Raw genomic sequence first — 27,150 nt, 5'->3', positions numbered from 1 at the left:
GGAGAAAATGTTTGCAAACAAATCAACGGACAAAGGATTTATCTCCAAAATATATAAACAGCTCATGCAGCTCGATATTAAAAAACAAACAACCCAATCAAAAAATGGGCAGAAGACCTAAACAGACATTTCTCCAAAAAAGACATACAGATGGTCAAGAAGCACATGAAAATCTGCTCAACATCACTAATTATTAGAGAAATGCAAGGGCTTCCCTTGTGGTGCAGTGGTGAAGAATCTGCCTGCCAATGCAGGGAACATGGGTTCGATCCCTGGTCGGGGAAGATCCCACATGTCACAAAGCAACTAAGCCCATGTGCCAGAACTACTGAGCCTGCGCACTGGAGCCCGCAAGCCACAACTACTGAGCCCACGTGCCACAACTACTGAAGCCTGCACGCCTAGAGCCCACGCTCCACAACAACAGAAGCCACCACAATGAGAAGCCCACGTGCCACAACGAAGAGTAGCCCCCGCTTGCCACAACTAGAGAAAGCCCTCGTGCAGCAACGAAGACCCAATGCAGCCAAAAATAAATAAATAAAATTAAAAAAAAAAAAGAAATGCAAATCAAAACTACAATGAGGTATCACCTCACACCAGTTAGAATGGGCATCATCAGAAAGTCTACAAACAACAAATGCTGGAGAGGATGTGGAAAAAAGGGAGAGGCCACTGCAATGAGAAGCCCGCGCACAACAACGAAGACCTAATGCAGCCAAAAATAAAATAAATTAATTAAAAACAAAACAAAACAAAAAGACACATGCACACCAATGTTCACTGCAGGACTATTTACAATAGCCAGGTTATGGAAGCAACCTAAATGCCTATCGACACATGAATGGATAAAGAAGATGTGGTACATATATACAATGGAATATTAGCCATAAAAAGGAACAAAATTGGGTCATTTGTAGAGACGTGGATGGATCTAGAGACTGTCATACAGAGTGAAGTAAGTCAGAAAAACAAATATCGTATATTAACACATATATGTGGAATCTAGAAAAATGGTACAGATGAACCGGTTTGCAGGGCAGACATAGAGACACAGATGTAGAGAACAAACCTATGGACACCAAGGGGGGAAAGTGGTGGTGGTGGTGGTGGTGGTGGTGGTGGTGGTGGTATGAATTGGGAGATTGGGGTTGACATATACACACTAATATGCATAAAATAGATAACCAGGGCTTCCCTGGTGGCGCAATGGTTGAGAGTCTGCCTGCCAATGCAGGGGACACGGGTTCGAGCCCTGGTTTGGGAGGATCCCACATGCCGCGGAGCAACTAGGCCCGTGAGCCACAATTACTGAGCCTGCGCGTCTGGAGCCTGTGCTCCGCAACAAGAGAGGCTGCGATAGTGAGAGGCCCGCGCACCGCGATGAAGAGCGGCCCCCACTTGCTGCAACTAGAGAAAGCCCTCGCACAGAAACGAAGACCCAACACAGCAAAAATAAATAAATAAATAAAATAGATGACTAATAAGAACCTGCTGTATAAAAAAATAAATTATATAAAATTCAAACCTTCAAAAATAAAACAGAAGAAAAACCTGAATGCATATGAGAAAGTGAAAGAAGCCAACCTGAAAAGGGTACATACTGTATGACTGCAAATATGACATTCTAGAAAAGACCAAACTGTGGAGAGAGTAAAAAGATCAGGGCTTGCCACAGGTTAAGTGGGAAGGAGACATGAATAGGCAGAGCACAGATTTTTAGGGCAGAAACTACTCTGTATGATACTGTAAAGGTGGATACATGTCATTATACATTTGTCAAAACCCACAGAATTCACAACACCAGGAGTGAACCCTAATGTCAACTGTGGATTTTGGGTGATAATGATGTGTCAGTACAGATTCATTGATTGTAACAAATGTCCCACTCTGGTGTGGGATGCTGACAGTCAGGGAGGCTCTGCTTATGTGGGGGAAGGGGGTACATGGGAACTCTCTTGTACCTTCCACTCGGATTTGCTGGGAACCTAAAACTGTTCTTTTCTTTTTTTTTTAATATTTATTTATTTATGGCTGCGCAGGGTCTTAGTTGCAGCACACGAGCTCCTTAGTTGCGGCCTGCATGCAGGATCTAGTGCCTCGACCAGGGATTGAACCCGGGTCCCCTGCATTGGGAGCGTGGAGTCTTAACCACTGGACCACCAACGAAGTCCCTTGAAACTGTTCTTAAAAATAAAGTCCAATTTAAAAAAAATCTGGATTTGATGACCTGCTTAACAGAGTGAAAAATTAATCAGAGGTGCAAAACAACAGTACACTTAGTTGTATCTTGTCTTCTCCAGTTTGCAACTCTACCCCCATGGTTAACTGTACTCCTTTGACTTACATCTCTTGAAGTTGTTGACCATGGTTTGGGTAAAATGATGAGAAACGGAGTCAAAGAGACTTCAATGTAATACTCTCTGAAATTTGAAGGCTAAGCAGTGCAATATAAGGAAGAGTGGTGCCCTAAAAAATAAAAGGATAAAGTTTTAGCAAATAGAGGGAAAATATTTGTTTTTCAGTATTTGTTCATTATGGAAATAATGACATTTTAAATATTAACTTTAAATTTTCAGACATCTATGAAAGAGAAAGGGTTAATATTGATAAAATAAACCAAGTGAACCCATCACAGTTTCACAGGACCCACCCATAGCCAAATTTACTTCATGTATAAACCCACCCAATTTCCCTCCAAATCATGTTAAAGAAAATTCAAGAAGCTATATGATTGTGCCTCTAAACACTTCAATGAATATTCATAAAAGAGAAGGATGGGAGTTGCCTGGCAGTCCAGGGGTTAGGACTCTACGTTGCCACTGCAGGGGGCACAGGTGCGATCCCGGGTCAAGGAATTAAGATCCTGCAAGTCACATGGTGCGGCTAAAAAAAAAGAAAAAGAGAGAGAAGGATATTTTACTTAACATATAGTATCTTAATCACACGTAAGTTAAATGGTAATTGCTTAAAATCATCAAATGCCACGTCAGTATTCAAATTCTGATGTGCTGATTAAATATTCAGAGTAGTTTGTTGGAATCAGCATTGATTTTTCTGACCATTGTTTCACACTTAATATATTGTCTAGGTTTTATTATATTCCATAGATATCCTGCCTCCTTTATCTTAACATACTTTATTTCATGAAAGTGTTCATTATATCTTACAGAATTTAACATGGACTAATTAAGCTTACTGCCTCATGATGTATTGTAATAAACAGGTACTTAATGGGTGGGTTAGAATTAGATTTGCTATTTGGGTAGAATTATTAATATGGGGTCATTGCTACTTTTTTCTAAATATGGTATTCCAAAAACAAGATATCTCCTTACCTCTATTTTTGTCGTTAATATCAATATATTCAGCAGGTCCTTGTACTATCAGCCAATCCACCCATAATGACACTCAACTGAAACATAAATTAATTTTCCTTCCATTCTTAGAAAAATAAAGCTATCTGCCCAAAATATTGTAACATTTTCTTCTTCCCCTTCTTCCTGTTCTCCATCTTCTTCTTTTTCACCTAACAGTATTTCCTGGAGCTGCAGCAGTCAAGAGAACTTCCTCTTCACCTCCACAGCAGTCTAATGCTCCATCTTGGGATGCACTATGACTTATTCAATCTTCCATGGACAGACATCAGATTAGTTCCAATCTTTGTTATTATAAAAACACTTCACAAAAAATAAATTCATATGTATGAAGGTCCTGATGTTGGAAAAGCAGGTTATGTGAAAAATCACTTATGAGTGTAATGATAATCAGCCAATTTTATTTTAAAGTTTCCTTATTTATGTGATTCAAGAAAAATCAAGCCCCCCAAATCCTCTAAAAGGATAAAAATGGATCTGGGAGTTTTAATACTAGGCTGAATAGGAGTGACAAGGGTGGACATCCTTGTCTTGGTCCTGTCGTAATTAAAGGGGTAGTTTTCAGTGTATCACCATTGAATATGATGTTAACTGTGAGCTTGTCATATATGACCTTTAATATGTTGAGGTATGTTCCCTATAACCCACTTTGTTGTATGTTTTTACCATGAATGTGCGTCGAATAGCGTTGAATGCTTTTTCTGCATCTATTGAGATGATCAGATGGTTATCCTTCATTTTGTTGATGTTGAACCATTCTTCTGTCCTTGGAATAAAACCCACTTAATCATGGTGTATGATCCTTTTGATGAACTGTTGAATTGAGTTTGCTAAAATTTTGTTCAGGATTTTTCCATGTATGTTCATCACAGATATTGGCCTGTAATTTTCTTTTTCGGTGTGTTGTCTTTGGTTTTGGTATCAGGGTGATGTTGGCTTCATAAAATTAGTTCAGAGGTATTTCCTGGAATTCCCTGGCAATCCAGTGGTTAGGACTCCTCACTTTCACTGCCGAGGACTTGGGTTCAATCCCCGGTTGGGGCACTGGGATCCTGCAAGCCGCATGGAGTGGCAAAAAAAAAAAAAAAAAAAAAAAAGTTTATCCTTCTCAATTTTTTGGAGTAGTTTGGGAAGGATAAATATTAAATCTTCTTTGAACATTTGGTAGAATTCACCTGTGAAGCTGTCTGGTCCTGGATTGGCTTTGGGAGCTTTTTGATTACTGTTTCATTCTCTGTACTAAAGACTGCTTTATTTAGATTTTGTTTCCTCCTGATTCAGTCTTGGAAGGTTGTATGATTTCAAGAATTTATCCATTTTTTCTAGGTTGTCCAATTTGTTGGTGTATAGATATTCATAATAGTCTCTTATAATCCTTTGTATTTCTGTAGTATCTGTTATTTTCCCTCTTTTGTTTCTGGTTTTATCAGGGCCTTCCCTCTTTTTTGTGTGTGTGAGTCTAGCTAACAGTTCGTCAATTTTGTTTATCTTTTCAAAGAACCAGCTCTTAGTTTCTTTGATTTTTTCTATTGTCTTTACAGTCTCTATTTTATCTATTTCTGCTATGATCTTTATAACTTCTTCCTTCTACTAACTTCGGGTTTCATTTATTTTTTTATTGTCCCTTTAGGTGTAAGGTTAGATTGTTTATTTGGGATTTTTCTTGTTTCTTGAGGTAGGCTGTACCGCCTCACTAGTTGAGGTCAGGTTTGGCTGTCGTGCCCAGTACAGAGTTGGGGGGGGGGGTGCGGGTGGGAGGGGGCACTTCCTGCTGGCTGCATCTTGCCCTGCAGATCTGTTCCTGAAAACGTCCTTACACGCTTGGGAGCTAACATGTGGGCATCAGCCTCTGGAGGGAGAAGTAGGGGCTCAGCCTATGAAGCACCTATGTGCACCTGACCACTGATGTGAGATGGAGGGTCTCCATCTCTGTGGGGAGTGGGACTGACAAAGCCTGGCCTAAAGCTTCAGATTCCCTCCCACCCACCATTGCCCATCCAAGGAGGGATCTCCCTGAGAGGACTCCGCCACAGGATTTCCTGCTGACTGCCTAGCCCTGAGCTCTGTTGTCTCCACCTTCTGCTCTCTGGGCTCTGCTTCCCTGTGCAGGTCTGGAAAATGTCTTGGTGGGAGGATAGGAGGATGTGATCTGACCTGGAGTGCTATCCTGTTCCTTCAGGGTTATAGCCCCGCACTGTTTCTCCAATGCCTGCAGGGAGCCACTCCTCTTATTTTGTAGTTTTACAGTTGATGACAAGAGGAGGGTAAGTCAGACCCTGTTACTCCATGACAGCTGTAACCCACAACACACTGTAGGAAATAAGAATGATTCTGAGTTTAAAAGCCTGACTTTCTCTACTGGGCTTCTTTTCGGACTTTGCAAATTGGAGCTAAGTTCTGGTTTCCAACAGTAGTGGAAACAAAATAGGAAACTCCATATTAAATTCCCTTCCCCTCAAAGCTAATTTATAGTTTTCCACCATTTTTCAAATTATACCAATTGTCTCTCCTGTCTCTTTGAATGTTGAGCCTCATTATTTATTTGGTAAAGAGAACACATTAATGATGTTTGTGTTAATCTGCTAGAACTGCCATAACAAAGTACCATAGATAGGCTGGCTTAAACCATAGAAACTTATTTTCTCACCCTTCTGGAGGCTGGAAGTCTGAGAGGAAGGTGTCAACAGGTTTGGTATCTCCTGTGGCCTCTCTCCTTGGCTTGGGATGGCCATCTTCTCACCGTGTCTTCAAATGACCTTTTGTCCCTGTGGACATACATCTAGTGTCTACTTCTCCCCCTATGAGGAAACCAGTCCTAATGAATTAGGGCCCCACCCTTATGACCTCATTTAACCTTAATTACCTCTCTAAAGGCCCTGTCTCCAAATACAGTCAGTAAGGCGTTAGGACTTCAACATACGAAAATCATTATCTTAATAAATGTTAGTGGTAATAAAATGCAATGAAGTTATGAAAAGCTGTGGGATAAACAGGCAAAGAGAATTCAACTATTTGAAAGTATCCTGCAGGTGCAAATGGCTCAAAATAATTTCTAAAAGTGACATTTGTAAAAACATAACTTCCAAAAGCTGCCCAGTGAATACTCTAAATTCTGTAAATACGTTACTACTAAGAACTTTTAAAAAAAACAGAAAGCTTCCAATTGAAATAAACATTAAAAGGTGTTAAAGTATAGTTTAATAAATGTATTTCAATTCAATACTTAGTACTTTTTACCATACGCAAGTATGATTATTTGATCTACCTGATTAATCCCTCACAGAGTCATCATCTCCCTGACAAACTGGGATCATTTTGATCCTCGAGATAACCTCAGATACCTACTTTCTCTGCTTCTTTGCTACCTGCTGTCCCCATCACACAATATCCTCAAAAGACAGTGATCTTCCTTCAGTTCTTTGAATTCCACATGTACCCTTCCAACTCAGAGTATTCCCAAGACTTTTTCTCTCCAATGAAACATATTTTTTCGCAGATATGGAACTGTATCTATATATCCTGCTTCTGTTTTTACAGAGAACGCTAACACAGATAATACAAATTCCCAACTATGTAAGTCCCTGCAATCACAAAATAATCACTTCCCAACATTTGAAAGTGGTTCTTTTGCCCCTTTCCTATTTGCCCATTTCTGTCCCCCCTCACCTTGAAAGAACCTAATTATAGGAATGAGATCACTAAACAATTTAAACTAACTCCTGACTTATACTCTCCTGAATGCACACCACACCTTGTCTAACCTGTTCATTCTTTTCCTAGATTAAAATAAGTAAGAATTGAGACTTCCCTGGCGGTCCAGTGGATAAGACTTCGCCTTCCAATGCCGGGGGTGTGGGTTCAATCCCTGGTCAGGTAGCTAATATCCCACATGCCTTGCGGCCAAGAAACCAAAACATAAAACAGAAGCAATACTGTAACAAATTCAATAAGGACTTTCAAAAATGGTCAACATCAAAAAATCTTTAAAAAAACACAAAGAAGAATGAAGAATAACCCCAACAGCTCCCTACGCAATCCTGCAGGCAGACCCCACAGGCAAGACATCCGAAGAGTCAGCCAGTTTGAATGCAATGGAGAATGATGCAGAAACCAACTTCCTGCCTTTACGATTTACTGAGATTCTTCCCCACTTTTTCCCTTTAAAAACTGTCATGGCTGGGAATTCCCTGGTGGTCCCGTGATCGAGACTCCCCACTTCCACTGCAGGGGGCACGGGTTCGATCCCTGGTTAGGGAACTAAAATCCCACATACCGTGTGGCCAAAAAAAAAAAAAAACTGTCATGGCTGAATGGCTGACCAGAATTTTCAGAGTTGGTCTCGGGACATGAGTCCACCTTCTCTCCAGATTGCCGGCTTTTCTGATTAAAACATCTTTCGTTTCTACTGACACTTCCTTCTCCATTATTGGTTTTCAGCTGTGAGCAGCCAAACCTGAGTTTGGTAACCCAATGAGATAGTTCAAGACTCAGAAGACCATTCTCATACATGCTCCATCTTTAAACAATGCAGCGTTTGTACTATACCAAATTAGCATGTTTCCTTGTTCCCTTTTGAGACTGATGGTGTCAAAGATAAACACAGCCAGATGTTAGTTGAAACAATAAAAACAAAAATGGAAAAAAACATATTTTATTCAATAAATATTGACAGCAGGAAAAAGAGTTGAACTCAATCGTAATTTCTGCAGAGGTGATCAGGTGTTTTAAAGGGAGAATGAGGGGAATTCCCTGGCGGCCCAGTGGTTAGTACTCCACACGTCCACTGCAGGGGGCACAGGTTCAGTCCCTGATCGGGGAACTAAGATCCCACAAGCCACGTGGCGCAGCCAAAAAAAAACCACCTTCAAGATTAAAAAAAATATGTTAAGATAGTTTTTTTAAAATAAAGGGAGACTAAGGAAACAGGGAGGATGGGAACTCAGTATTCATAGAACTGAAACACTACAAAGGAATGGGAAATATAAACGAGATTAGTGCAGCCGTGTTTGATAGCTGGTAATTACGAAAACTAGGATTCTATCGTTCCAAAGAGACTGAGAAACAGAGGCCTAATTGATCCTGATGCTTACATTTCAAAGGATTAGCTCTCAGGTCTTTGAGAAACATATATACAATTATAAGCTCTTCTTAATAAATGCTTCAAAAAAGAGGCTGGGGGCGGGGTGTCATTCATCAAGTTTACTTAGAAGTAATAGTAAATTCTCCTGGCATATTAATCTTAGAGTGTATGGTACATGTGTGCATTACATTGTGTGTAACAAAAACACTGAAAAAACTCAAGACATGTTCTTCAAGTACTAAAACCAATTATTCCATAAAGCAGTCACTTAAGAATGAGTAAAATGGGTATCTGTTGTTTCACTGTCCTAGTCGTTAAAGAAAAGGAAAATAGCCAAAACTAATCAAAGTATAGGCTTAAGAGGGAATTCCCTGGCAGTCCAGTGGTTAGGACTCGGAGCTTTCACCGCAAGGGCCCAGGTTCAATCCTTGTTTGATGAACTAAGATCTTGCAAGCTGTGCAGCACAGCCAAAGGAAAAAAAAAAAAGAATAGGCAGAAGATAAAAGGAGACATTTTACCAAAGATAGCAAATATAAATCTGTAAGGACGCTAATCATGAGTTCTGAGGAAAATTCAATTCAAACTGTGAGAAAGCACGGCAACCTCATTAAGAGTTAGAATAAAAAACCACTGACCGGGGCTTCCCTGGTGGCGCAGTGGTTGAGTCTGCCTGCCAATGCAGGGGACGCGGGTTCGAGCCCTGGTCTGGGAGGATCCCACGTGCCGTGGAGCCCGTGAGCCACAACTACTGAGCCTGCGCGTCTGGAGCCTGTGCTCCGCAACGGGAGAGGCCGCGATAATGAGAGGCCCGCGCACCGCGATGAAGAGTGGCCCCCACTTGCCACAACTAGAGAAAGCCCTCGCACAGAAACGAGGACCCAACACAGCCATAATAAATAAATAAATAAATAAATAAATAAATAAATAAATAAAATAAAACACAAAGTTTAAAAAAAAAAAAAAACCACTGACCAACTAAGTATTCACTAGGATGTAGAAGAAATGGAACCTTCATACAAGTACTGTTACAAATACAAAAAAAAAAAAAAAAAAAAGCCAACATGGTAAATCAACTATACTCCAATAAAAATAAAAAAAAAAAGAAAAAGTACAATGTTTAGATAGCAATTTGTTAGTTTGTTCAAAAGCTAAACGTTCACCTACTTTGTGACTCAAACACTGCAATCTAATTTTTGGACCAAAAGATAAAGGAAACAAATATCCATATTAAGAACTGTACATGGGGTCATGAGGATTAAATGAATCCACCACATAAAAAAAAAAAAAAAAAGAACTGTACACAAACGCTTGTACTAGTTTATTTTCAACAGTCAAAACTTGGAATTACCCAAATAGCTATAAACAGGTGAATGGATAAATACTGTTATATCTAATGGTAAGAATATTACTCAAAAAAACAGAAAAAAAAAGAGCTCCTCATTTAACATCATTGATGAATCTCAAAATAATTACAAAACACAAAAACCAGGAGAAAACAAAAGTAAATATTTTAGGATTCCATCATGTAAATTATAGAAATCGTAAAGATATTACAAGGGAAAATAAATCAATGGTTGCTTGGAGGGCTGTGAAGGGCAGGGACAGACAGATTATAAAAGGAAATCAGGCAAATACATGGTGACACATATGGTCATTACCATGACTCTGATGATGTTTTCACAGGTATCATGTGTATCTCAAAACTTATCAAATACTTCACTTTAAAAATGTACAGTTCTCGGGGCTTCCCTGGTGGCGCAGTGGTTGGGAATCTGCCTGCCAATGCAGGGGACACGGGTTCGAGCCCTGGTCTGGGAAGATCCCACATGCCGCGGAGCGATTAAGCCCGTGAGCCACAACTACTGAGCCTGCGTGTCTGGAGCCTGTGCTCCGCAACGGGAGAGGCCGCGATGGTGAGAGGCCCGTGCACCGCGATGAAGAGTGGCCCCCGCTTGCCACAACTAGAGAAGGCCCTCGCACAGAAACAAAGACCCAACACAGTCAAAAATAAATAAATAAATAAATTAATTAAAAAAAAAAAAGAACCTCTGCTTTGCTGCAGCTGTGAGGAAGAGGGAATATTAAAAAAAAAAAAAAAAGTACAGTTCTCTACACGTATATTACACCTAAATAAAGCTTTAAAAAACACTTCAAGCTAAGAAAATCTGTACGTCCCACTTTTTTGGAAAACAGATTTGGCAACCCTATACTTGCTCCACCACCTTTCTAGTCATGCCCTCTGGGGGTCAGTCTTGCCTCGGTGGCAGCAAATACTGGCGAGTAATAAAGGACATTTCCACTTCAGTCAACAGGAATGCTGGCTGGCTCACAACAGCCACATCCCTGGACTACTTTTCTCTACCTTTTCCTGCCTGTGCAACAATGGCTTTGAGGCGAACACTTCAGGGCAGCTACAAAAATCCACAGAACGTTCCAATTATCTCTTCTGACAATGACCTCAGCTACACAACATAAACATGCCTGGAGGTCCTGAGATTTGTGTACACGCTGATCCTGCACATCGGTCATTATCACAAAGACATCTGTGGATGCACTTTTAGAAGAGGCACATTCCAATGAGCTGGCTGCTGTTTCCTCTGCTCCCTACTAACCCAGTTTCTGTAGCAGTTTCAGTTTCCCCTGGCCCCTATAGTCTTACAACCAGTGACTGTCACGCATGGAATTATGGACATCAGGGCACATACTCTTTGCAAAACCAAGGAGGAGGTTCCTCTCAACAGTGCTGACATCTCTTGTGAAACCCCCTGTGAACAGGGGAAAAAATTCATGCTGCTCCAAGAACTTGAGATTGTCACATCTCACTCCTCTTCACGGTGATGTCTGAGTCTCCTAAAACTCATAGCATCCAGGCTTCAAATGAGGACCAAAAAGCCCTGCCCTCGCTCCTACGACTTCACTGGCACCAATGCAAATTTGGCCAAAAACGGCAAGCCACTTTTTGCCCTCGTACTATCCTCCCTGAGGCCCATGCCTGTGGAGCCCAAATCTCCTTATAAAAAACCTCCTGCAGTACACAGAACTCCCAAAACAAAACAGGCCTTAAACAGTAAGGCACCCGTATTATACAAACCAAAACAATGCGTGGCACACAGTTTGGGTTGGTGACTTGCTAGCTGGAAAAACTGATCAAGTGAGAACACGTCCCTGAAAAGTGTTGTCCTTCTCTGCACATGGTCAGCTGAATTCTTATGATATTCTCTGGGCCAACATTCCTTCAGGCTTTTGTACACGTAGTCAGAGAGAGGGGAACACCAACCCCGAAGGGACTGACCTACTCCTAGTTTGCTCCAACACTTGGAAGAACAGAGGTCAGTTTCCCTGAGCACACTGGGCTGGTGACTGATGCACACTGTGTGGACCTGCCAGGCGATACAGGTAAAATAGCCACAGAAACGGACAGTGACATAAATCTGGGAAAAGCCCTGGACAGGTTACAAAGTGCAGTATAGCCACAAATGCTTCCCACATAACTGAAACTTAAGGGGTATCTCCCCCTGTGGACAACTGGATGTATGAGATTGAATTCAGATGGGTGGCTCCTCAGTTTCTTCCAGGGTTGTTACCCTGAACAAGAAAATTACACATTTCCTTGCACATTCAAGGCCTTTCTCCAGTGCAAATTCTACCATGTATAATAAGGTGAATTATTTAGGAAAGAGTTTCTCAAATTCCCTGCACGAATAAGGCTTTGCTTGTGAACTCTTTGATGATAACAAAGGGTGGAACTAGTGGTAAAGGATTTCCCACATTCACCACACATTTAAGGCCTTTCACCTCTGTGAACACGGATGTTGAAGGAGTGCAGAGCTCCGGGGAAAAGATTTCCCACATTCACTACCCTCATATGGCCCCGATCCTGTGTGAACTCTCTGATGATAACGGAAACCAGACCTAGATGAAAAAGATTTCCCACATTCACTGCACTCAGTATGAACTCCCTGATGATAACGAAGGTTCCTCCTACTGGTAAAAGATTTCCCACACTCTCTACACTTATAAGGCCTTTCTCCTGTGTGATCTCTCTAATGATAATAAAGGCCAGGGTGAGAAGTATAAGATTTCCCACATTCACTGCATTCATAAGGCCTTTTTCCACTATGAACCTTCCAGTGTTGAGTGAGGTAAGATTGATGACTAAAGGATTTCCAACACTCACTGCACTCAAAAGGTCTTTCTCCTGTGTGAACTCTCCAGTGTACAATGAGGTAAAATTTTCGTCAAAAAGATATCCCACATTGAGTACACTCATAACGCCTTTCTCCAGTGTGAACTGTCCGTTCTCGAACTATGATGGATCTACAGCTAGGAAACTGCACACACTCACTAGTAAGTGAGCACACACAAGTAAGCACACACAAGTAACAATTTTCTCCAATGTGTCTTCTCCAGGGATAAATAAGGACAAAGTTTTGGTTAAAGGATTTTCCACATTTGCTGCACTTGTACTGCCTTGATCCAGTATGAATTCTTCAATGCAGATAGAGGGTTGAGGTTCGCCTGAAAGATTTGCCAGACTCACCACACACATGAAGCGTTTCTCCAGTATGCACTCTCTGCTGCACAACAAATGAGGATTTGTACCTGAATGTCTTCCCACATTCACTGCACACAAAACAGTGTCTTCCAGGGTGGACACCCTGGTCCTGAACAATTGCATGTTTCGGGCTGAAGGCTTTCTTGCATTCTCCCCGGCTGTAATGACTTTCTCTGCTTTGTAAAGTTGCCTCACACTGGGCAATCTTGTTTGGCTTCCCCTGGTGTGAGGGGTCTGTGGCTGGAGATGTCCCAAGGTGGCCAGAAAGTCTTTCCCAACTTCCTCACAGGTAAAGGGCTTCCTTGACACATGGCATTTGCAGCTCTTCACAAACAAGGCCCTGAATGCAGTGTTACTGAAGGATTTCTCTTCCATGTGCTGCTTCTGGTGTTTTTGGAGGTTTGCACTAAAATGAAATCGTTTCAAACATATTCTACACCCGAACACTTTCTGGCTGTGTTGTGTTTCTTCACACTCAGCCAAGTGAAAAATACTTCTCAAGACTAGACTACACATCTCACTGGAGTGGTTCTTCTGGGAAAACGAAGGTGCCTTAGGAGTCCTGGCCTGTGACATGCTTATAGAAACGCTTCGTTGAAAGGGTGCCTCTGCTCCACATTAGCAACCTGAATGCAAATAAGTGGTGGTGAAATACATGCAAATAAACATGTTGACTTTATAAAGAGGGAACAACATCATCATAAAGGTAATGTGTCATATCTAGGAATGAGTCTACAGGATGCTTTTCCAGAAAGGAGATTTGTAATTCCACTGGGGAAGCAGCTACTGGGCATGACTGTGCCTCTAAGGCAAAAGAATGGTACACTTCACTAGGGGAAGGACATTAGGATAGGGTACAGCACCAAGTAGAGAGGCATATTCTAGAACTTGTTCATATGCCAGAGGATTCCTGCAGGACCTATTCTGCTGGTGATGTGACACTGTGTAGAAGCATATGTCCAAACCCAGGAGAAACCAACTGCAGTAGAATAGCTGCTGTTCAAGGCCAATTTAAGGATGTATGGACACCTCATAGCACATGCGGACCAAAGTTGCAGAGCAAGAGAGGAGGAGGTATGAGAGAATGGCTGAGATTTGAAGTCCAGAAACATGGGGCTTGTCCCTGGGCTGGAAGTCAGAGTAGATATCACAGTGGAGTAAAACTGACTAGTCAGCACAGGCTTAACAGTGGGGAAGGGAGGTACACATAGGCTGTGGTGCGGGCAACAACCAAAAAAATACTGGGTAAATGAGAAACATTCCTGGTATGATCTGAACACAGTACTGATGTCACACCCTCCAGGTTCACCAGGGCAAGGTACCTGTGAGTTCACCTTGCAGCCTTGGCTATTGAGAATCCCTATAATTTTTGGTGTCCCTGACCTCAGCTGACAGCTGCAGAACCATTACATGGCTGGTCCCTTCTGAGAGCCCAAACTGCCACACCCCACCTAGCCAGTGACCTTGTAACCAACCCAACTTAAGGTCTTTCCCTACCAAAACCAGTCTGAAAATCCGGATGATGTGACTGATCCATCAAATGCAGAAACATGAACAAAAGGCTCTAAGAAACATGGAATATCAAGGAAACAAGACATCACCAAAGGAGCATAAGTTTCCAGCAAGTGAACCCAAAGAAATGCATATCTATAAACAACAGGACAAAGATTTCAAAATAAATGTTTTAAGGAAGCTCAGCCAGCTCCAGGAGAACACAAACAGAAACTCAATCAAAGTAGGAAAAAAATACACAAACAAATCAACAGGTTCCAAGAATGGGAGTTCCCTGGCAGTCCAGCGGTTAGGGCTTCACACTCCCACTGCAGGGGGCACAGGTTCCATCCCCAGTCAAGGAACTAAGATGCTGCGTGCCACATGGTGTGGCCAAAAAACAAAAAACAAGAAGTTCCAAGATACAAAAAAAAAAAAAAAAAAAAAAAAAAGGAATTAAATTTTGGAGCTGAAGAACACAATGAATGAAATGAAAAATACAACAGAGACCAGCCAACTTGATCAAGCAGGAGAAAAATCTGTGACCTTGAATCAGGTGATTTCAAATCATCCAGCTAGAGGGATAAAAGACTGAAGAAAGCCTATGTAAATTATGGGATGCCATCAATGGAAATAATATTCACATTGTAGAAGTGCCACAAGGAGAAATAATGGAGAAAGGAGCAAAAAGCTTATTTAAATAAAAAATGGTGGAAACAATCAACCAAATCAGGAGAGAGAGGTGAGGATATGCAGGTACATGATGCGCATAGGTCCCCATCCAGATTCAATCCAACAAGATCTTCACTGAGACAGTGAAATGAAAGTCTGAAAAGTCAAAGACAAAGAATTTTGAAAGCAGCAAAAGAAAAGAAACTCATCACATACAAGAGAACCCCTGTAAGGCTATAAGCACATTTCTCAGCAGAACCCATGCAGACCAGGAGAGAGTGGGACATTAAATTCAAAATGCAGAAGGAAAAAAAACTACCAACTAAGGAATACTTTATCTGGCAAAGCTGTCCTTCAGAAATGAAGGAGTGATAAAAACTCTCCTACATAAACAAAAGCTGGGAGAGTTCATCACCATTCAACCTGCCTTACCAGAAATGGTAAATGGAGCTTTTCAACCTGAAAGGAAAATACACTAATTAGCAACAGGAAAATATATGAAAATGCGAAACACAGTGGTAAAGGTAAGTATATACTCAAATTCAGAATATGCTAACACTGTAATATGGTGGTGTGGTAATCATTTAATTCTAGTATAAGGGATAAAAGACAAAAGTATTAAAAATTACTACACCAACAATTACTTCTTAATGACTACAAGTATAAAAACATATAAACTGTCACATCAAAAATATAAATGCAACAGGGGTGAGATACTAAAATGGGACTTTTTTCCCTTCTTTTTTTAATCTTTATTGAAGTATAGTTGATTTACAATGTTGTGTTAATTATTGTTGTACAGCAAAGTGATTCAGTTATACATATATATACATTCTTTTTTAAAAATATTCTTTATCATTCTGGTTTATCATAGGATACTGAATATAACTCTCTGTGCTATACAGTAAGACCTTGTTTATCCATCCTATATATAAAAGCTTATACCCACTAACCTCCCACTCCATTCCTTCCCCAAACCATCCCTCTTAGCAACCACTAGTCTGTTCTCTATGTCTGTAATTCTGTTGCTGTTTCATAGATAGGCTCATTTGTGTCATATTCTAGATTCCACATATAAGTGATATCATATGGTATTTGTCTTTCTCTTTCTGATGTATTTCACTTAGTATGATAATTTCTAGATGCATCCATGTTGCTGCAAATGGCATTATTTCATTCTTTTTTATGGCTGAATAGTATTCCATTGTATATATGGACCACACATCTTCTCTATCCATTCATCTGTCGATGGACATTTTGGTTGTTCCCATGTCTTGGCTATTGTGAATAGTGCTGCTACGAAGATTTGGGTGCGTGTATCTTTTTGAATTATAGTTTTGTCTGGACATATGCCCAGGAGTGGGATTGCTTGATCAAATGGTAATTCTAGTTTTAGTTTTCTGAGGAACCTCCATACTATTTTCCAGAGTGGCTATACCAACTTACATTCCCACCAACAGTGTAGGAGGATTCTAAAAGGGGACTTTTTGTATAGAACTGACATTGTTATCAGCTTAAAATACTGTTATGTTTTATGCAAACCAGACAGTAAACGCAAAGCAATAACCTACAGTAGATACACAAAGATGAAAAGAAAGGAATCAAAGCATACCACTACCGAAAACCATCAAATCACAAAGGAAGAAAGTGAGAAAGAAAAAAAGGAACAAAGGAACTACAAATCAGCCATACAAAAATTAACAAGATGGCAATTACGAAGTCCTTACAAAATTCTCTCCATTCAAAAGACACACAGTGGCTGAGGATAAAGCCTTCAAGAGACTTGCTTCAGCTTTAAGTACACAAATAGGCTGAAAGAGAAGGAACTGAAAAAAACTCAATACAAATGGAAACGAAAAAACAGTAGCTTATACTTATAAATAGCCTACATTTAGGCCAGAAAAATAAACTTTAACTCAAAACCTATCACAAGAGACAAAGAAAGTCATTAAATAATGATAAAGGTGTTGACTCATCAAGAGGACAGAACATAAACAATATGAATCTAACATCAGAGCACTTAAATGTGTTAAGGCAAATATTAAGAAACTGGAAGGTGGACTTCCCTGGTGCTCCACTGGGTAAGACTCTACACTCCCAATGCAGGAGGCCTTGGTTCCACCCCTGGTTGGGGACCTAGATCCTGCATGCATGCCGCAACTAAGAGCCCGCATGCTGCAACTAGGAAGTCCGCATGCAGCAACTAAAAGATCCCGCGTGCTGCAATGAAGGTCCTGTGTGCCGCAACGAAGACCCGGCACAGCCAAAAGTAAATAAATAAATAAATATTAAGGAAAAAAGAAAAGAAATTGGTAGGTAGAAAAGACAACAATGAAATAATGTTAGCAGACTCCAATACCCATCTTTTGAGAATGGGTAGATTAACCAAATAGAAAATCAATACGGAAATATTTAATGACACTTTAGCTCAAACATTGACCAAATATTGAATGGAACTTTAGACCACCTCAACCTAACAAACATACACAGAACATTCCATTCAACTACAGCACAATACATTCTTCTCAAGTGGACACAGAACACTCTCTAAGAGAGATCACATGTTAGGTCACAAAACAAGTCTTCACACCTTTAGGAAGACTGAAATCATATCAAGACTCTTATTCAGCCATAAGAGTTGGAAACTAAAAATCAATAACATAATAATATATTTGTGAACGCTGGAAAGTTCAAAAATATATGGACATTAAGTAACACATTCCTGAACAACAAATGTGTTCAAGAAAAAAATCAGAAGGAAAAATAAAATTATCTTGAGATGAAGTAAAATGGAATCAAAACATGCCATGAGATGTAGCAAAAGAATTTCTAAAAGTAAAGCTGATAGCAATAAATGCCTACATTAAGGAAAAAGACTCAAATAAACAACCTAACTTTACACCACAAGGAACTAGGAAAAAAACAACTAAGCTCAAATCTAGAAGGAAGGAAATAACAAAGATCAGACCAGAAATAAATAAAATACAGACTAAAAACAACAATAGGAACATCAACAAAGCTAAGAGCTGGTTTTTGAAAAGAACCAAAATTGACAAAACTTTAGCTACACTAAATTAGAAAAGAGAAGATTCAAATAAATGAAATCAAAAATGAAGGAGGAGTTAGTACAACTGATACTACAGATACACAAATATCATAAACAATGAACAATTAAATGCCAACAAACTGGATAAACAAGAAGAAATGGATAAATTCTTTGAAACAGACAAATTATCAACATTAAATCATGAAGAAAAAAAATATGAGTAGGTCAGTAACAATTAAGGAAACTGAATCATTAATTAAAAATCTCCCAAAAAGCTAAGCAACAAGGATATATTTTACAGCACAGGCAAATACAGCCACTGTTTTATAATAACTTAAAATTGAGTATAATTTATAAAAAAGAATTTTTTTTGGTTGTGCTGCACAGCACATGTGATCTTGGTTTGCAGACCAGGGATCGAACCCGTCTCCCTGCAGTGGAAGCACAGAGTTCTAACCACTGGACCATCAGGGAATTCCCCAATTTATAAAAATACTGAATCACTATGTCTTACCATGACACGAATATAATACTGTAAATCAACTATACTTCAATTTTTAAAAATTAATTAATTAATAATAATAATAAACTGTCCCAACAAAGAAAAGCACAGGACCAGACAGATTCACTGGTGATTTCTTCCAGTGATTTTAAGAATTAATGTCAGTCCTTCCTCAACTCTTCCAAAACGCTGAAAGAACATTTCCAAACTCATTTTCTCAGGCTAAGGCTAGAAATATACCTTGATACCAAACCATGTTATGGAAACTATAAGAAAAAAAAAATTACAGGCCAACACCCTTGATGAACATAGAAGGAAAAAATTCCCAACAGAAAACTAGCAAACTAAACTCAACATCATATTCAAGAATCTTACATTATCATCAAGTGTGGCTTATCCACAGGAAACAAGGATAGTTCCTCATATGCAAATCAATAAACATGACACACCATATTAAGAGAATGAAGGATAAAAATCATACGATCATCTCAATAAATGAAGAAAAACCACTTAACAAAATTGAGCATACTTTCCTATTAAAAATTCTGAACAAATTAAGTGTACAAGGAATATAACTCAATATGATAAACCCATAAACAATAAGCCCATGCTAACATCATACTCAGAATTTAAAACCTAAAAGCTTTTCCTCTAAAACCAGGAACAAGACAAAGATGCCCACTGTCCTCATTTCTATTCAATATTATTCTGGAAGGCTTACCCAGAACACTTGGTCAAGAGAAAAAAGTATTAATAATAAAATCATAAAAGAAGTAAAACTGCTGCAGAAGGCATGATCTTATATATAGAGGATCCTAAAGACTCCCCCTGAAAACTGTTACAACTATTAAACAAATTCAGTAAAGTTGCAGGATACAAAATCAATATGCAAAAATCAGTTGCATTTCTGTAAATAATGAAATATCAGAATAAGAAATTAGGAAAGCAATCATATTTACAAAATCAAAAACAATAAAATACATATGAATAAATTTAACCAAGGAAGTAAAAGCTCTGGACTCTGAAAACTATAAGACACTGATAAAACAAACTGACACAAATAAATGAAAAGATATCTCATATCCTTGTATTGGAAGAATTAATAATGTTACAATGTCCACACCACCAAATGCAATATACAGATTCAATGCAATTCCTATCAAAGTTACAATGAGATTTTTCACAGAAATAGAAAATGAATTCTAAAGTTCATATGGAGCCACAAATGACCTCAAAGAGCCAAAGCAATCTTTTTTTTTTTTTAATGTATTTATTTTATTTATTTTTTGGACTGTGTTGGGTCTTTGTTGCTGCGTGCGGGCTTTCTCTAGTTGCAGTGCACGGGGCTTCTCATTGTCATGGCTTCTCTTGTTGCGAAGCACGGGCTCTAGGTGCATGGGATTCAGAGTTGTGGCACGTGGGCTCAGTAGTTGTGGCTTGCGGCCTCTAGAGTGTAGGCTCAGTAGTTGTGGGGCACGGGCTTAGTTGCTTTGCGGCATGTGGGATCTTCCCGGACCAGGGATCGAACCCGTGTCCCTTGCATTGGCAGGCAGATTCTTAACCACTGCGCCACCAGGGAAGACCCCAGGGATGATATTTTAAACACATAACATACTCATAGAAATCAGCAGAAACAGAATAATCTGATTAAAATATGGGCAGAGGATCTGATTAGACATTATTCCAAAGATGATATACAAATGGCTAACAAGTATATGAAAAATTGTTCTTCCTCACTAATCATCACGGAAATGTAAATCCAAACCACAATGAGATATTACTACATAACTGTTAGGATGGCTATCATCAAGAAGACGAGACAAGTGTTGGCAAAGGTACAGAAATAAAGGAACCCTTGTACACTTGTTGGCAAGATAATCTGGTACAGGCATTATGAATAAACAGTATGGAAGTTCCTCAAAAATTCAAAACAGAACTATCATACAATCCAGCAATCCCACTGCTTGGAATATAGCCAAGAAATGAAATCCAATGGGGAAAAGATAACCTGCACTCTCATGTTCGCAGCAGCATTATGAATAATACACAAGACGTGGAAACAACCTAAGTGTCCATCCACGTAGGAATGGATAAACAAGGTGTGATATACTCACACATACACATGCACGCCTTGAATGTTATTTAGCCTTAAAAACAAACGAAGTCCTGCCATATGGGACAACATGGATGAACCAGACGGACATTATGCCAAATAATGTATGATATCACTTACATGTAGAGCTTAAAACAAACAAAAAACGTTGAATTCATAGAAACAGAGAGTAGAAGGCCAGGGGCTGTGGGATGGGAGAAATGGGAAGTTGTTGCTCGAAATGCACAAACCTTCGGTTACAAGATGGTACAGATCATTAAACACACTGCAGGACTACAGACCTCAAATTCTTCCCAGTGAGGATCCGGTACAGCAAATATTGGGGTTGCAGGGGAGAGAAGAATGGAGTGCGAACAACCCAGGCATACCTACCACAGCAACTACCCAGAAAGCTGTGGAAACAAGCAGTGCCTGAGGTCCACATGTCACAAGGACAGAGCACCCCCACAGAAAAGGGGTTGAGCCAGAATACAGAGCTCACTCCAGGTCACTGGGAACGCTGTGAGAGTCTTACCCAGTGAGGATATGAGTGCAAAGTTTTCCAGCATCACATCGTGGTACAAGTGCCCTGAATCTCATCAAGGAGCCTCCATTCCTCCCACGAGAGGTACAGGGCAATGTCCTCAAAGGTCATACTGTCCTGTCAACATGGGGACAGATGAAAAAATGAACACTCTGAGAACCCACAGTCCATCACCACACAATCTACCCCACTATCATCCTCTTCCCAAGCTCCCCACCACAGAGGAGATACCAGGACCTGGTGCCACTCCGCTCACTCTCTCCTCAGGTCCCATTAATCACTGTGTTCAGCCCTCAGCAATAACAGACAGGGGGACATACAGATGCCACGTAAGCTCTGGGCCTGGCGAGCAGAGCCCCATCTCTCCTGCCAATCAATTCCCCTGAGGTCTCCCAGACTGTACGTACAAGACACAGTCAAACCTGGGCTCATGCTTCACCATTAAGTCCCCAATACCAGGGCTGTGGGGCCATAAGCTCACATTACCTATGTATGTGCACATTATTCTGTAGACTCTCACTCTCTAACATCATCATTCTCCAGGTTGACACTCCCACAGTTCTGCCTACCTTCCTGCTCTACAATACAGGTATCTCCCTGGACTTAACCATATACCTGGCCCATAGTTTCCTTCCAGAGACTGCTTGACACTCAAAAACTATTCAGTACAATCCCAGACCTCTGATGAAGCCCAATACCAGGGAAAGCCCCTCATGGTGCTTTGAAGGGCTCTCCACCTGCTTCTGATCTTTGCTTCAATATTAGCCACTCAGAACCACATGTGAATTACAGACACCCATGACATTCTTCTACTTCTGTGATGCACTGTCTGATTGCCTGTCCCCTCAACAGTCACAACCCTCCTCTCTCTACTCAAACTTCCTCACAACCCCAGCCCTTACAATCGCCCTGCCAGGCATAACGACTTTCACAAATGACTCCATTTACCCTGGATCTTATCCACCAGCAAGACTAAAACACTCTAGACCCCAACAAGGCTTACTACACAATTCTGGAGAATCTGGACAGTAGTGAATTAGCAGGAGCCCTGGCCTCAGTGTCAAATTGTCTCAATTATTTCTCTGCCTCCCAAACCGCGTATTTTGCACCCATTCATCCCATGGAAGCCTTGGCCACCTGCCAGATCATCTTCTCTCCCAGACCATCCAGAGCCATTCTCTCTCTCACCTGTGTTTGTTATACTCAGGAACCTCAACCAGGTGCTAAGCAAGAGAACCACTCCTCGGCATGCACCCTAGTCCTTCTGACCCGCTGATAGCATTACCACTCTAACCTGCATTCCACTTTCGAAATGTCATCCACACCCTCACTCTGGTCCTTACAATAGCCACCACTTTTGAAAGTCTCCATCCTGATCCCCTCCCCAAATTTCAGAAATGTGCGTCCAGCTGCCCATTTGATGCCTCCACTCACTGTTCTCTGAAACATCTCAGACCCTTATCAGGACCAAAACAAAACTTCTGATATTCCCAAGAAAAATAAACCTACTGACAACTGTCACATCCGATTTGATGAAGGATCCATCCCTTCAGCTGCTAGGACTAAAACTCTTGGAGTCATCTCTAACCACTACCTTACCTAACAACATCTAAAAATCTACTTGGCTCTTCTTTAAAAATGTACCTAGAGGGGTTTCCCTGGTGGCGCAGTGGTTAAGAATCTGCCTGCCAATGCAGGGGACATGGATTTGACCCCAGGTCGGGGAAGAGCAACTAAGCCCATGTGCCACAAAGACGGAATCTGCACTCTAAAGCCCGCGAGCCACGTCTATTGATCCCGTGCACCAAAACTACTGAGCCCGCGCTTTGCAACTACTGAAGCCCGAGCGCCTAGAGCCCGTTCTCCGCAACAAGAGAAGCCACTGCAATGAGAAGCCCATGCACCTCAAAGAAGAGTAGTCCCCGCTTGCCACAACTAGAGAAAGCCCGCGTGCAACAATGAAGACCCAAACCAGCCAAAAATAAATAAATGAATGTACCTAGAATCCAAACTTGTCTCCCACCTTCATGGCCAAAACTCTGGGGCTTCACCACTGGTCTGGATTACAGCAGTAACCTCTTCCTGGGCTCCCTGCCGCCCTCCTTAACTCCACAGTCTTTTCTCTTCAGCCAGATGGAACCTATTAAAACCTGGTTAATACCACTTACTTCCTCTTATCCAAACCTCTCATTACCTCCATAAATGATGTCGAAGTTCTTAGCCAGATCACAGGCCTGATTATTGATCCCCTGATCTTTGTTCTTTTTTTTTTTTTTAATAAATTTATTTATTTATTTATTTTTGGCTGCGTTGGGTCTTTGTTGCTGGGCTTGGGCTTTCTCTCGTTGCAGCGAGTGGAGGCTACTCTCCGTTGTGGTGACTGGGCTTCTCATTGCAGTGGCTTCCCTTGTTGCAGAGCACGGGCTCTAGGCGCGCAGGCTTCAGTAGTTGTGGCACGCAGGCTGTAGAGTGCAGGCTCAGTAGTTTTGTCACATGGGCTTAGTTGGGCATGTGGGATCTTCCCGGACCAGGGCTCGAACCCACGTCCCCTGCACTGGCAGGCGGATCCTTAACCACTGCGCCACCAGGGAAGCCCCTGCTCTCTGTTCTTAACTAAAAGAATGAAGACCTGCTGTACCCCGTTTCCAGCTCAGTCACATCTCCAAGTACTTGCACATGCTGGTATCTGTTCCTGGGATAACCTTCCATACCATTTTATACTGGTTGTCAGGAATGGGAACTCTTGTATGTTATCCTTGTCCTGCACTCAGGACCCAGGGCTTGGGGATATCCTCTGGGTCCCCATATCCAAGAGCTGAGACTGTATCTAGGGAAGAGTCTCAAGACACAATACCCAGATAACCTATGGGTGGTGTCAATACCAGTGAGGAACTGGGACACCCTCTCCTGCCTTGTGTAGGATCCCTAAGTGCTTTTTTAAAAAAACATCTTTATTGGAGTATAATTGCTTTACAGTGGTGTTAGTTTCTGCTTTATAACAAAGTGAATCACCTATACATATACATATAACCCCGTATCTCCTTCCTCTTGTGTCTCCCTCCCACCGTCCCCCTAAGTGCTTTTTTAACCTTTGGAACCTGTGGGAAGAGGAAAGCAACCATGGCTGGGCTCCATGTGAGCAGGACTCCCCTGTATCCACACCTGGCCCTGGAACCTGGACCTGGGGTTAACTTACTAACGCTTGTGTTTCAATCTTAGAGCTGACTCTTACCAGATCTCTGACCTTGGACAAAGGCTCTACTTCTCTTTGCCTCAGTGTCTTCATCAACCACATTCCAGTCTGTTCCCCCTCTGGGCAGCCTCTTGATAACATTTTTTTTCATTTTATTTATTTATTTTTCCTTTTTTTTGGCCTTGCCCCACAGCATGTGGGATCTTCGTGCCCCGACCAGGAATCAAACCAACGCCCCTGCATTGGAAGCGCAGTCTTAACCACTGGACCACCAGGTAAGTCCGTGATAACTTTTAAAACCCTAACACATAATATGTCCCTCTTCTATCCACTACCCTCCGTGGCCTCCAGGTCCCTCAGAAAAAGGAACAACCTCTCCGCCGAACCAGGCGTCACTCTACCACACGCTCTGTTCCCTGCAAGCGGAAGGCTCATCCTAGGTTTCCCGAATCCTCCCGCCTCAGTCCGACCTCCAAGCCTTTGCACCTGCCGGTCCCTCCGCCTGGCGGCACCCTCTCCAACGCGGCATCACACTGTCGGAAACAGAGCCCCAACCACGACCGCCTCACCGTCCTGGACACCGGGGCCTGGCCTGCAGGCACGTGAGCAAGCGCCCCGCACTCGGGGCTTTAGTGTCTGATGGGGTGAGGGCGGTGAGGGCCCGGAGGACGAGCGTTTACCTGAGGCGGGTCCCTCAGCGCCGGCGCCACCATCGGACTCTGTGGACGGAGCGGGGCGGGGACAGGCGGGAGGCGGGCACGTCGGACCCCCTCCCGGGCCTGCGCGGGGCACCCCGGGCGGCGTCCCCGAACTTCAGACCCGCCTCTGTGCCGCGGGGACAGCGCCTCCTGTCGCGTTTTCTCACCCCGTCACCCTGGTCCCGACCCAGCGCCCCACAGCCAAAACAGACCCGGACAATTAAAATGGCTGTCACTAGGAAGAGGCCGGAAGTCCCGCCCCGAGCCAAGGAATTTTCCCGGAAATGCTATTATCCTGAACTATCACTGGCTCAACCTGCCGCAATTTCTTCTGGGTAATATAGTTACTAGAGCCCTAGAGGCCACAGCGAAGGGTATTCTCATTCCTGACCAACTAGAACCTGTCCCACGCGGATCCAGGAAGGATGCTGTGAGCTGGTCATCCCGCCTCAAGAAAGGCAGGGCTTTGCTCGTTAACTGCAGCAAAAAGACATAATTTTAGACTTCGTGAATCTCAGCTGCCAAAGGATTAAAATATCATTTAATGGAATTCCCTGGTACTCCAGTGGTTAGGACTCAGCGCTAACTGCAGCGGGCGCGGGTTTGAGCCCTGATCGGGATATTAAGATTCCGCAAGGCGCGCAACGTGGCAAAAAAAAAAAAAAATCATTTGAGATGCTCTCAGATCTACTGTTCTAAATGGCCATTTTACTATAGAGTCATTCAGACATAAAATGATTCAGTGCATAGCTGGATATATTATATACTTGTCATTCAAATGCATGTAGCGTGAAGCTATCCATTGGAAGTGTGTGTGTGCATTTAGTTGTATTATGATTGGCTATGAGCAAAACAGTCCGTACAGAACCATGACTGGGAAGAAAGAAGACGGATATTCTGAGGGTAGTCACATTCCACTACCCTCCCCAGCTCTGACAACCACTCAATTTGATCTTTTAGTTTATCTGACAGAGTCAGACATTTTATGCAGCTGCTTTATATTTTATCTCAATAAACCCTCAGATTGATTTCCACTCCTTGAGAATGTACAACATTATAGTCATTTGCATGCCAAAATGATGAGACGTAAAAGCTTATTTAACTCCCAACTCTCATATTATTCTTGGAATATGACTTCATATTTATACAATTTCATACACTCTGTAACTATTTATTGGGAATAAGTTCATGCAATAAGCTGTAATAAGGCTGTGTCCTTCCCATGCCTCCATTTACAGAATCTTTATTATCAGGTCAAGGGTGTGTTTCGGTAAACCACAAAGACTTGAATACTTTCCCATTAGCTAAATGGATCACCAACTAACATTTGCCCCCAGTAGTCTAACTCAGTCACACCTGAATAATTTTATGATGAAACATCAATATAAAATTATACCTTTGCCCAATGACAGCTAATGAATACTGTTAAACAATGAAGCCACAACAGATAAAACAGTTTAGTTTAACCACACTGATGCCACCACCTCACACACACACAACCTTCACAAAGTAAGCACTCCCCAACTTGCTCTAACTTTGTCTTTCTCAGTTATTTCATTTCTTCACATGCCTATCCCTCTATTCAGTTCTTATTGCCCCTGCAACAAATTACTACAAATGTAGAACCTGAAAACAGTACAGATATATTATTGCAGTTTCTGTAGACAACATATAGTTTGGGCTTGCTTTTTGATCCACCCTGAAAATCTTTTAATTAGTGCATTTAGACCATTCCCATCAAAGTGATTATTGATGCAGTTGGATTAATATTTACCATATTTGTTATTTCTTTAAAAAAATTCTTATTTATTTATTTATTTTTAGCTGCGTTGGGTCTTCGTTGCTGTGCACGGGCTTAGTTGCTCCACAGCATGTGGGATCTTACTGGACCAGGAATCA

At 41.5% G+C, this 27,150-nt stretch overlaps 1 protein-coding gene across 5 annotated transcripts in view; it reads right to left on the bottom strand.

Annotated features, from left to right (window-relative positions):
• Nucleotides 1–2,741: 2,741 nt before the first annotated feature.
• The window catches only part of LOC133077929 (zinc finger protein 256-like), a 67,172-nt gene continuing 42,763 nt past the window's right edge, over nucleotides 2,742–27,150 (bottom strand). Inside the window, exons 1-3 of one of the 5 annotated variants that reach the window (XR_009697812.1) lie at nucleotides 25,234–25,502; nucleotides 6,025–6,142; nucleotides 2,742–2,886 (exon numbers count right to left, since the gene is read on the bottom strand). Coding sequence is in view for 2 of the 5 variants with exons in the window: in XM_061172739.1 (XP_061028722.1) it covers nucleotides 6,114–6,142 (29 nt within the window). In the remaining 3 variants the exon portion in view is untranslated. Of the gene's footprint in view, nucleotides 2,887–3,338; nucleotides 3,589–4,198; nucleotides 4,430–6,024; nucleotides 6,143–21,351; nucleotides 21,433–25,233; nucleotides 25,503–27,150 lie in introns of those variants that run through there. The other 4 variants (XR_009697813.1, XR_009697814.1, XM_061172739.1 and 1 more) reach the window with 4 other exon arrangements.

Source organism: Eubalaena glacialis, chromosome 18 (assembly GCF_028564815.1).
Source record: "Eubalaena glacialis isolate mEubGla1 chromosome 18, mEubGla1.1.hap2.+ XY, whole genome shotgun sequence".
In the NCBI taxonomy this organism is placed as follows: Eukaryota; Metazoa; Chordata; class Mammalia; order Artiodactyla; family Balaenidae; genus Eubalaena; species Eubalaena glacialis.
Note: the sequence above shows the minus strand (reverse complement) of the source record. Positions and strands in the feature narration are given on the sequence as shown.